This window comes from Typha latifolia, chromosome 4 (assembly GCF_019914945.1).
Source record: "Typha latifolia isolate L0001 chromosome 4, TyphaL0001v2, whole genome shotgun sequence".
NCBI lineage: Eukaryota > Viridiplantae > Streptophyta > Magnoliopsida > Poales > Typhaceae > Typha > Typha latifolia.
In genome coordinates this window covers 9,157,148-9,169,922 of record NC_133089.1, presented here as the reverse complement: position 1 = coordinate 9,169,922, position 12,775 = coordinate 9,157,148, and the positions used below count along the sequence as shown (strand labels likewise).

General features: G+C 38.2%; 1 protein-coding gene across 1 annotated transcript; it reads right to left on the bottom strand.

Moving 5' to 3' along the window:
* Positions 1-1,340: 1,340 nt before the first annotated feature.
* On the bottom strand, positions 1,341-10,591 carry LOC140787158 (probable linoleate 9S-lipoxygenase 4). The gene is made up of 8 exons (XM_073135941.1): positions 10,284-10,591; positions 9,416-9,705; positions 3,768-4,008; positions 3,338-3,676; positions 3,161-3,246; positions 2,646-3,061; positions 2,306-2,569; positions 1,341-2,226 (listed from the first exon to the last, which is right to left on the bottom strand). Exons 1-8 carry the CDS (start codon positions 10,486-10,488, stop codon positions 1,458-1,460), a joined length of 2,610 nt encoding a protein of 869 aa, XP_072992042.1. The 5' UTR covers positions 10,489-10,591; the 3' UTR covers positions 1,341-1,457.
* Between the last annotated feature and the right edge of the window lie 2,184 nt (positions 10,592-12,775).

The following is a 12,775-nucleotide window of genomic DNA, read 5'->3' as shown; positions in this document are numbered from 1 at the left end:
CTCTATAAATAAGGCCTTATGGCTTATATCTTAGGCATGCTTGGAATTAAAAATTAATTGGCTTTTGCCCTAACATCTCTCCCAACTAGGCCATTGGCCTCTACATCTCCCTCCTCCCTCTGCACCAAACCAACGCCACCTCTTCCGTTGGCATAGTCTCGTCTAGCTTCTAATCTCCTTCTACCACCGATCCCCCTAGTCTCGTAGGGCAGGCCTACTTCTCCCCCTTCGTCTCTTTATCTTAAACCGTCTCTACCTCCCGTACAATTTTTACCGCAGTTATAGGCTCATCATAGCCTTTAACCATCTATCGTATCCGTATCCGCAAATCATGACCATCATCTATTGCTGAGCCACCACCATCAACTACTCGGCTTCCACTCTATCACCTCCATTCTATACCTAGGAATCCGTGTCTCCACCTGCAAATCTCAAATCCCGTGCAGAACCGCTACGAATTGGATCAAGTCAGTAAATAACAGAGGAGGAGACGGCTTGCCGAAGAAGGAGGAGGAGGCCAACGGAGGAGGCGATAGCGGCTTGCCGACAAAGGAGGAGGCCGTTGGAGGAGGAGATGACGACAACACTTGTCGATGGAGGAGGAGGCCACTGGAGGAGGAGGCAGGCAAAGGAGGAGGCAGGCAAAGGAAGAGGCCCACAAAGGAGGAGGCTGACGAAGGAGGAGGCCGACAGAGGAGAAAGACGATCGGTCACCACTAAGAGGAAGAAGAAAAATATCCTTTATTTATTTATTTATTTTGAACAGTTGGTTATTTGAGGAGTTAGTGGTATTTGGAAAATGAGAATTAGTAATTGATGGGAGAGAGGAGTAATGGTGGCTTGGAAAAATAAAATGAAGGCTAGGTCGATCATATTAAGAGAAAAAGAAAAGGAATAAGCATTTAAGAGGGTTTTGTACTCTTAGCCATTTGTCAAAAAGAGATTTAAAAGTATTTTATCCTTTTTGCCCGTATGGAATAGAGTAGAGGAGTATATTGAGATATTAATATATAATTTCGAGCTTATCGAGCTGTCTCTGAGCAAGCCAACTTTGGCTCAACCTGTGCTTGAGATCATATTTCGAGTCCTATTTTTTATTTAAGCTTGGCTCAGCTTATGACCCATATTCGAGCCGAACCACAATCGAGCCAAGCGGAACATGAGCAGCTAGTTTATTTTGACAGCCATAGATCCCACCGTCGTGCATAGCTAAAGCTCCGAAGCCATTTCTGTAGCAAAGTACTTCTTCCATAATTTTTTGCCAGAATCAACTCTACTAAGTCTTGACGGGTAGTGGTGGTGTCTCCGTTCTGTGCTAAAGTTGATGTGACACGGTACCATAACGATTTGAATACTTTATTAGCAAATAAATTAATGCCTCGTTCCACTCAAACAAATTAAACTAAAACTACAACAACATAAGCAGCAGCACTTCTTCTCCACGTCGATGCGTCTCCTCATATGGAGACGCTGTTGGGGATCCCTTTCCCGGTGAGTCCACCAACCTCGGTGAGGTCGGACGTGTTGGGATAGAGCAACGTGTACGGCATCTTCACAGGCCCGGCCCGATTCTTCAGGTTGGGGTCCTGGTTCATCTTCACAATCCTTTTCTCGATCTCCACCAGATTGTCCCCGAACCGCTTGAACGCGTCAAGGGCCTTCTGATCCGAGGTCCACTCGGGCGTATCTCTTTGCCCCAGATACACCTCGTCCGACGAGTGCCTCGACAGTATCTCGATCAGAGATATACCCAAGATTGTTTGGAATTGGCTGGTAATGGTCTTGATGAAGACCTTGTCTGGGTTCTTCTTCAGCTCTTCATAATCGTCGCTTCCCGGCTCCGGCATGGGCCGGCGGCTTACAGTTGGCCTGTTAGGGAGGTATCCGGCGTATGGGTACTGCCCGAAGTTGACCGCAGCGTGGAGGGCGGAGGCTACCCATATGATGGTGGTGCAAGTTTTTGTCAGCTCCTCCAACGACTGCATTTTGGGCCACCACGTCTCGTCCTTCTTGTCGCCGTGGCCGACCTCGCGGACTTCCTTCCACCACGCCTGGAGCTCCATGTCCCCCTTGATAGCGCGGTCGTTTGAGTAGTAAATGGAACAGTACTCGACTACCCACGTCTCGATCGCCGACCATATGGCCAGACCATCGACCGCATAAGGGTAATCCTTGATCAGTAGACGGATCTTGTACGGGCTCGACGGGTCCTCAACAGCAACTCCTCTGAGACAAAATGGGTTATATTATTACTATAATGTACATTGTTGAATCGTGTCGATGACCAATCGGTTTAATTATTTACCTTTTGAGGAGATCATCAGGGAGTCCTTGTTCGGTCAATTTCCAGTTCTTGTACACGACGGAAGACATCTCCAGTGCATACTTCCCCGGGAAGACGGTGGTCTCGAAGATGCCACCAGCGTTGATGAGCGTCTGCCGAGCCAAGGCGTTGATGTTCATAGTATCGCGGTAGTGGGGGCTGAGAAGCTTGTAGACTGGGTGGGTGACACTAAGATGCCTGTTCGTCGCAATCACAAACGGTTCGATCACCGCGTGCGTGTTTAGCCTACAACAAACATTTTATATTACTACTATGTGATGCACTTTATAATCATAAAGGGCGAATATGTGATCAAGCATACCAATGGCTGATGAGTTGGTGATAACCAGAATCAGCAACGGCAGCGTAAGCCTTCGCCAATTGCCAAATCGATGCCTGAACACCACTCTCGGCTGGGTTATAAACTTGGCTTATAACACCATGTTGTTCTCCCTTAGGATGCAATTTGCTCAACTCGATGGCTACAGGTTTCAATGTGCCATCATTCTTAAGGTATAAGAGAGTCCTGGATGCATATATATTGTTGCCACCCAAGGAGTTGATCCGTTCTAAGTACGGGATGAAGGTATCATGGTGATCCAAAATGTAGAGCCTGTTGTTCTTCAACGCCTGTTCGACTGTAAACCCTTCCATGTTCTCCTCAATATGTGCAGCTGTTATCTTGCTACTGTGGTCCCCAAATAGATTAGGATCAAGCTTACTGGCTGGAGGGAATTCCTAAAAAGTTGTAGCACATATAGGCCACTTTAGTCTTAACAACACATTCTTGATTACTAGAAAGATGGTACAAATTAAGCGGTAGTGCTTTGGTTCAACCTTGAGGCGAGAGATAAGGACGGGGTTCACTCCTGCAAGCATTTCGCGTCCAAATTCTTCATCTGTTCGCCAAGCTGTCTTATCCTCTAATCAATAGCATAACCAACAGGATTAGTGCATGTTAATTAAAGAACTTTATATACAAACCCCAAAAGGCACTCTTGAGCAATGGTTCACCTCTGATGATCTGGGGCAGGGGAAGCTTGAGCACATGCTCGCCGTCTGATCGGATCAGTTCCTTGATCATCTCAAAGGGGATCGACTTGCGTACCTCCTCAAGAGCTGCCGAATCGGGGAGCTTAATACCACCTTCATACAGGTTCAGTATGTCTTGGAAGGAATCGAACTCCATCGGTGTTGTATCAAAGATAGTGTTGAGAACTGGGAGCAGAGACTGAGTCACAGACTTGAGAGCGTATCCAAGGAAGTCTGACATCTTAAGGTGACCGAAACGCTCGTCGCGGGGTACGTAGATGTCCAGACTCAGCTGAGGCAGTCTGCTCTCAGATTTTGGATCTGTGAAGAGAGGAGATGAGATGATGCTAATTAAGAAACGCTGAATTTATATATGTCGCAATGTGTACCAATTAGTGTTTCTTTAGCTCACCAGTCTTAGTAGGGCGGCGGCCAGTTCTACCTCGGCGAGGATAGAGGTGCTCGTGGCCGCCGAGGACTGGCCGGACATAATCCTGGCCCTTGTCCGGGCTACCGAGATCGTTGTAGTAGTCATAGCTGTAGACACGGTCGTGTTCATAGAGTTGGCCGGTGACGTCATCCCCTCGGAGATGGACTAGCTCTTCTTGTCTGTATGGCTGCAATGCCTCAGGCATTTTGCTTGGTAGGTACGTCTGTATCAAGAAATAAGACTTTGGCATGAGCCACTAATGCTCTGGTTAGAAATGAGTGAGAATGTTGATCGAACTCAATGCATCACATAGAGTCTTCATTGGCATATCGTTGTACAACTAGATTAGGCTCGACTTGCTTTAGAAGGCCTTATTTGATTGAATTGGGTAAATATCTTAGGTTGGACTACAATTAACTCTGAGCCTATCCAAGTCTGAGGATGGCATTATTGCAGCACTGCTAAGTTTTTCTCAAGCCTGAAAGAGACAGGGCTAGCTCTGGTATTCGTTTAAATACTTGAATTCTTCGGATAAGAATGTTCTCGGAAGCTAGTGAAAGTGAAGACAGAGAGGACTTTCTTTTTTAAGATTCGAACGAACACAAGAAAATGTTGTGAGATAGAGAAAAGAAAGTTTTTGCGACATAGTGTTAAAGATATCGACTATTGGTACCTTTTATCCTTAGTTATTTGCTGCCTGACCTAAACTGGCTAAATCTGCATTAATGAATCAGTCAGTTCAGTCAGTACCAACCCTTAAATCATTCTTTGTATTTTTTTAATTTGATTTTTTACATAATTGCCACAAATTTTTCTAGAAATATATATTTTATAATTACAAATTTTTTTTTTCAAACATCATAATTGCCACACAATTTTTCAGAATCGTTACTATTGTTAGTATTTATAGAATTTTTCTAAAAGATCATGTTAACATCAATAAATAACTAATTTTTTTTTAAGTTTAGAACGTAAAATATTTATCACTGATTTTTTCCTTGCATAAAATGAGATTTTTTTTCTTGTATTATGATATTGGAAAAGATTATATTAGCTTTTGAATCATTTTAAGCAATTTATTGAATAGTAAAATAATCTGAAAATTATAGGTCAGGTCTTAAACATGGGATATCTCAGCAAAATAACACTAGTCTAGGCTCGAGCAAACAAACTAGTAGTCAAGTTGTTCTATGGTTGGCCTATCTCTAAACCACTAAACCTTGTTGCTTAAAGACATTTGCAGCCAGACCTTTATTGTATAAAGGTGAAATATTAGGATACTTATAAGACACTATTAATTAAGTAGTTAACTACCTGTCTGTATTATTATATTTAAGATTAGAAAGGTAGATTTAGGTTGTTGATTCTAATAAAGCCTATAAAGTTAGAGCGATTATATAGTTAATAATGAGAGCATATTTGACTTTTTCATGTTTGGCTAAGTTTGTGATTGGATCGTATCAATGGGAGATTGGGCTCAATGAATTGAGTCTAATTATCTTATTTGCTTATTTGGTTTAGTTAGAGCTTTACTAGGTTAGGATTTTATTTAATTATCTAAATTCAACTTTGCATAGTTTTAGAAAAATATTTGCAAAATATTCTACAAACATTAGAATAATATCAAACTAATTGGATAAGATCGTCAACCTCCAAATCTACAACTTTGGTAGATAAAGAAAGTTGATTTAGTCAAGTTAGTTACTTAGCTTTACTTTATTATTTTAAATTTTAAATAAATCGAATAATCTGCATGTGGATCTGATACGCTAACGATTTTTACTCATATAAATAGGAGTGATATGTGTTGATAATAATCATGGAATTGAATTAAAGAAATTTGAGTTTAGCCAATTTATTATTTTTGTCGTTATCTTTTATCGTAGATTAGATTGCTTTATCTTTCTAAGAGTAGATCATAGCCGTAGAACCTCCAACGCTTTCAAACCCTAGCCACCATGTTCCTCTAATAGCCACCCTACCTACGGCCGTCAACCACCACCCTTGGCCGTGCGCCATCATCCGACAACCGCCACAACGTTGAATATTTACCATTCTACCCTCTTTGACCTATATCCACTATTTTATTTTTAACTTTTCATCCCGATCTCCTATTTAGGTGAATTAGAGCCATTAAAATTCTAACTCATGATGTTATCTCCATCTAAATTTTCATAATTTTCTTACATCCACATCACTTCAGATCTGGTTTGTAACATTGGTATCAAAGCTGACATTCCTTAGACAATAGTGAACACGTGATCCAAAGCTAACCCGAGGGAGATCATTGCCATGGAGGATCAAAAACTCGTCTCTATCCCTGTGGAGGTTTTCTCAGCACAACCACCACTAGTCGACGACAAGCCGTCGGCATGGGCGAAGGCAATTTTAAAGAATTTACTAAAGATGTCGCTAGATCTGTCGAGAAGGCTCTCCAAGCCTTGACGGCAGCTATCCAAGCTCGTTACCACCGCCCTGCGCCACCACCGCCGCCGACCACCGTGGAACATGCACCATTTGCAAGTACTAATAATGGTGAAGCCATGAAAGCCATCCAAACTGTGGCGGTGGAGCACGCTCCATCCTTGCAGATCGAGCTCTCCATTATAGCGACGCCAGAGCAGCCCCTAGCGACAACCCTATCGTCATCTTCCCCGGTCGAGGTGGAAAATAAAGGTCGAAACCCTAATTTTCCACTGATGGTGATCTAAGCACTTTTAGTCCAACCCACCACCGTCAGCACCTTCCTTGGACCAACTACACCCGAGCCATGGCCTAAACCGCATGTACTAAGACCTTGGCTCAAGCCACCCATGGCTAAGACAGACTATGGCTAAAAATGGTGGGCCCTAGAGAAAAACCCACTATGGGCCCCTCCTCTATAGCGCAGACGAGATCTGCACGAAAATTGAGGACATAAAGTGCGAGAGTGAACGAAGGTTTGGAAACCACCATGTACACCTTGACCACAAAGTGGTAGGGAGCATGGTGGATTGATGTGAACTAGGTCAGATCAGATCACATCAAGGGGAGATTGGAGTCAATGGATTGAGTCTAGTTATCTTATTTGTTTATTTAGTTTAGTTAGAGCCTTAGTAGGTTAGGATTTTATTTAATTAGCTAAATCTACCTTTGCTCGCAGAATATTCTATAGACATCGGATTAATATCAACCTATTTGGATAAGATCGTCAACTAGAAGATCTACAACTTTAGTATTTATGACTTCTCTAGATTCAGAATATATTTGTGGCGAAATGAAATGAAGTATTAATCCGAAAAAGATAAGGAAGACTGATTTAGTCAAGTTAGTTACTTAGCTTTACTTTATTATTTTGAATTTCAAATGAATCGGATAATCTGCATGTCGATCTACTAAAAATGTTTACTCCTATGAATATGAATTTCAAATGAATCGGATAATCCGCATGTCGATCTACTAATAATTTTTACTCCTATAAATATGAGTGACATGTGTTAATAATAATCATGGAATTGTAGAAATTTGAGTTTAGCTAAGTTATTGTTTTCGTCCTTATATTTTATTGTAGCCGTTAGATCGCTTTATCTTTCTAAAAGTAGATCATAGCTATAAAACCTCCAACGTTTTCAAACCCTAGCCACCACGTTCCTCCAGTAGCCACCCTACCCTATGATTGTCCACCCTAGCCACCACGTTCCTCCAGTAGCCACCCTACCCTATGGTTGTCCACCACCACCCTTGGCTGTCCACCACCCTCCGTATTTTCGAATATTTACTGTTCTACCCTCTTTGACCTATCTCCACTTTTTATTTTTAACTTTTTATCTCGACCTCCGATTTAGATGAAATCAGAGTCATTACAATTTTAAATCACGAGGCTACTCCACCTAAATTTTTATAATTTTCTTCCATTTGGATAAGTTCAAATCTAGTTCTTAACAGTTTGTCCATAAAATGAATCAACCTATATTTATCTAGTAATTTATATCCAAACAACAAGGTGTTGGACACAAATTTCCTATGTTAAATAAATTATATTTTGTATCAAAGAACAAATGTATTGTGTGATAAAGAAAGAGTTTTTTCTTTCATGCAAAATCTATTATTGGTATGTACAACTCTTAAATACTCCTTAAAACACTTGTTACTTTCTGTAGCGATACCCTTTTAAAACTCATTTTCAGTTTTGCAAGGATAGCCTTCGAACTCGATCAACTTAACAATAAAAAGACAAAAACTATCTTATTTACATGAATCCCTCTTGCGTCAAGAACAAATTTGTCTTTCAGTCTATTAAATCATTAATCTATCAATTTGTTGTTGATAAAAAAATTGAGAAAAGTATTGGTAAAATAATTAAGCATTATATTATGTATACAGATAAAATAAAATAAAATTTAGACCGATTAATGAATAATAAATTACAGGCTAAAAGTCCAAGGGATAACTCAATATTAGGAGCCTTTGGGTTCCAAGTAGGACAAAAATTACAATATAGAGCTCAGTGCATTGCGATGAATCGGAACTCTATTTTTAATTATTTATTATTATATAATATAATATTTTGGGATATTTACTGATTCTAAATACTAAAAATCTTAAAAATATTTATCACTTAAAGAAAATATATTTATTTTAATTTAATTGAAAAGTTAAAATTTTTAAACTAACTATGAAATAATTTAATATTAAACTTATTTTGAAGACCTCCAGTAAACTTCCTAGTATTTTTGTTTAAATACGATTATTAAAACTAAATATACATTAATTTTAAATAATTAGTAAATCAAGGAAATATATATTTTTCAGAGTAATTTTGTAATTTAAAAATATAGTAGTAATTTAAGGCTGGCTTCTCAAAATCTCTCTCAACTCTAAGTTTGAAGTTATACTGTAGCAAGCTCCAAATTTATACCGTTAGAACAAATAGATTGTAAATTTAGAGATTTCGAGAACAGAACACGTGATTATCGTTGCAATAAAAAACGCCGGGAAGTTGTTTGCACTACGAGACAAAATCACGTGGGCTACGGCTCCATTGACAGATACACGACATTATTAATTAGGCCCCTTCGGTGTTACATGATGGCGCACATGATATATAATCATATTATTCGTTACCAAATAGTATCTAGAATTACTTCCATTATATAAAATAATAAAATTATGGGGAATGGTAAGGATAGTATTGTCCGCCTTTCTTGGAAATGCTAAATCTATAAAGCTGTATAGTTAGAAAACCAGCTAATCCTGTTTAAAAATGTCACAACAACGAATGTAAATTATACGTATGTAGTGTTTTATTAAAGGTTCAACGAATCAATCCCAATAACCTCTTTCATGGATTAATGAGATGAGATCAAAATTAACTAATCAACTGTGTTTGAACTTTAGTAGGTTTTGACTTCTAAACTTTTTTTACCTAGATAAATATACATGGTCCAGTCCACAAATAATCATTAGAATAACCCACATGTGCAGACGATGGTGACTCTTAAAGTTGATTTAGAATTCCAAATCTCGTTTTTAGAGTTCTTGACCATATATATATATATATATATATATATATATAAGTATTAGGCACAAATCTTATTGAGATTAGGCAAGAAATTAAGAGAAAAAAAAATGAAAGAAGAAGAAGAACTTACATCGTTGGAGAAGAACACGCGGTCATACTTGTATCTGTCGGTCGGATAGACCCAAGAGTTGCAGACGAAGTGTACTCGGCCCTTGCCCGGAACCCCCTCTAAGGTGAGCGTTTTGAGGTAGAACTCGGAGTGATGTCGGTTCTTGACAATGATTGCACCAGGTATTCCTTGGCTATCGTCCCAATCGAAAGTCACATTAAATTTTGACTCGCCCGCCGATATGGATGTCATTGTCGTCACCCACTCCTCTAAATATGCCGGATTCCCCACTTTCCCTTTATTCCCATTTCCTGTACAAAACTCGTATGACAATCTTATTCCGGTCTTACAGCAAAGCTTCATCAGCACTAATCTTAAAAAGACAGAGTAAAATTTCTATTTTCATTTCATTTTTAGAATAATTTTGGGAATTATTATATTTTTAAACATCATAGAAAATTTATATCATAGGCCCGAAATTTGACATGAGATGTTCAGATATGATGTTTCTCTATTCAAAAGCCTAAGCTGTCAAGTAACCAATAATGTATATAACGTCTTGAATGGCTGAAAGTTAAATATAATACTACACATACAATATAAAAATTGTCTTAACCATTCACAGGCAATTGATTGGGTCTAAGTAAATTGAATCCTTCCTGATAGGTAAAAATAATTTGGAAAATTATCAAGTCTAAGTTTATGAGATTCGAGGACTGTTAGCTAGTATCCTTGTTTCCAACTACCAATTGGGAACGCTGACTCAGCGCTGAGCCACCTGACTCAGCTCTCAGAGTCGAATGACCGAGACAAAATGCAACTCAGTGAGAAAGGTCGAGTGAGATGTAGAAGAGAAGGGAAGGGAAAAGAAAGAAAAGAAGACTCTCACTTGGGTCACGCACGGTTGAGCTGACTAGCTGGATGGAGACTCCCTTGCCGAGGAGCTCATGGAAGCCGTCGAGGAGTGAGGCGTGGAAATCGCTGAAGTCCAATGCATTTTTCCTCATTAGTACAGCGGTCCCTCTGATCTTTCCCTTCTTCCATGCGTCCTGGTTCTTCCCTGTTAGGCTATCAACTATGTTATGGAGCCACATGATAACCTTCTTCTTGAGTTTTTTCCCTCACAAGCCAATAGCTATAACTGAGACAGGGTATGGTTAGGACTATTTATAATCGTTTTAGTGGGAGGCACCGATCAAGGCCGTCCATTAGCTCTAATTTATTTTATAATAAGGACATGATCAGGATGGTCCACTAGAACAAGTTGTCGGCAGTCTAGTAGTTTATGAAAAGTAATTTTGCAAAGAGTTAATCTATTTACCTAACCTGATTATTTGAGATATATATTTTGGACCTCCTGAAAGATACTAGCTAAAAATATTAAGGAAAAGAAAAGCATATACATGTTACATTTAAGGGTAGATAGGTCCACTTGGCCATTCTTTAACCACATATTGCAACGTTTACTTTGATATCAAGTCTTGCTATTGTGTACAATTAAATATTGCAAGGATCCGGTGATTTGGACTCGAGGAATAGATCAATTAACCCTTTAATTCATTGCGTAGTACTTGTGGATCACGAGACGTTATTTTGTATATTCTAAGATGTAGAGGCATGCATGCCCGCAAGCTTATCCGATGAGCTGTACACATGTGGAAATCATTGATCATTATAAGATTCTTCTAATAATTGAGGAATAGATTATGATGAAATTGTAGGCTTGTGAAATTAGTTGATCATTTTATGGTGATTTTTCCTAATAATGGAGAAAGCTGTAGTCCTTGATCATTTTATAGGGATTCTCCCAATAATGGAGGAATAGATAAGGATTATTTGTACCTAAAATAATTTGGTTCTCGATTTTTCCAGGTAGGGTTATGTTTTAGTTTTCCTTACACTCAAGCTTTTTTAACTTTTCTTTTAACTTTGCGCTTTTATCATTTAATGTCTCATTAGATATTGACGAGACAGTATAAGAGAGAAATTACTTCATACTCTTCTTTTTTATTTTCTACTTCACATGCTGCTATTTATTATTTATTCTTCTTTTTTATTTTCGTCTTTTCTTCTTCTTCTTCTTCTTCTTCTTCTTCTTCTTCTTCTTCTTCTATTGGTGCTCTACTCCTTAAATTACAGAGTGTATAGAAAGTGTCTGAAAGAACAATAAAAGTTGTTATATTTACAAAAATTATTGTTATGTTTTCTACTTCTATTTCTTCTTCTTTTGTTGCTTGTTCTTCTTCTTAATTTACTACTTCGTTTTCTACTTCTATCTTTTAATTGTTCTCTTTTTTTTCTATACAAGTATATCTAATCACTTTTTAATTAATAAATAAAATATTAATCGGAGATAGTGATGAGATAATTATGATAAAATAAAAAACAATTACCTATTTATCTCACCACTATCTGTAATTAGTCTCTTACTTTATTAATTAAAGAGCAATGAGAGCTACTTGTACAAAATAAAAAAAGAAAGTTCTTAAGGCATAGAATAAGAAGATGCAATAACACTAAATATGTAAAAGAAAAGGAAGAAAATATATTAACAACTTTTGTAAATATAATAACTGTAATGCCCGTGCTCGGCACGGGCAAGTGCATGCCCACGCGCCCACACGGCACGCGCGGCGGATGCAACATGACGGGAGGGGCCTGTCACGCATAGATACACTCCTGTGCACATATAATCATGACATCATCAAATACTACCTGCTAACATATCCATGCTCATATAATCTGACACCAAATAAATTATACTATTAACCAAATAAACTTGTTAACATATAAATATCTAAGTCCACAATAATATATACTAGACCACTACATAATCTAGCAAGACCCACACATGCCGCAATAAACCATCAAGATACAACTAAACAACTAATGCATGAGTACACTATAATCTGACATGTATTATACAAATCACCGTCTGATACAATAAAGTATAAATATCAAATAATGGTACAACTCAATATATAGTTAAACTATCTTCTATACCATCTCACGTCTATAGCTCACCTTATCCTCGCTCTAAAGTATCTCCTCAAGATATCTCAAGTCGCTATCACGTACCACATATCTGAGGGGTCAGAAAATAAATAAGAGATTCATGAGCAAAAGTCTCAATGAATAGACCTTACCTCGAATCAGTGATGCCAAACATAAAGTAAATCATGTATTGGATAATATGAATAAAAAAGAGCATCATGTCATGAATGAGTATATGAATATTCCTCAATAATACATAAATGAAAAATAGATACATGTCATGTCATAACTGATAAAATATATAATCTTCAACAATGTATAAATAAATCTCGATGTCATACTATTATCATAACTCTCTCTCAAATATAACACATATGATGCATGCCG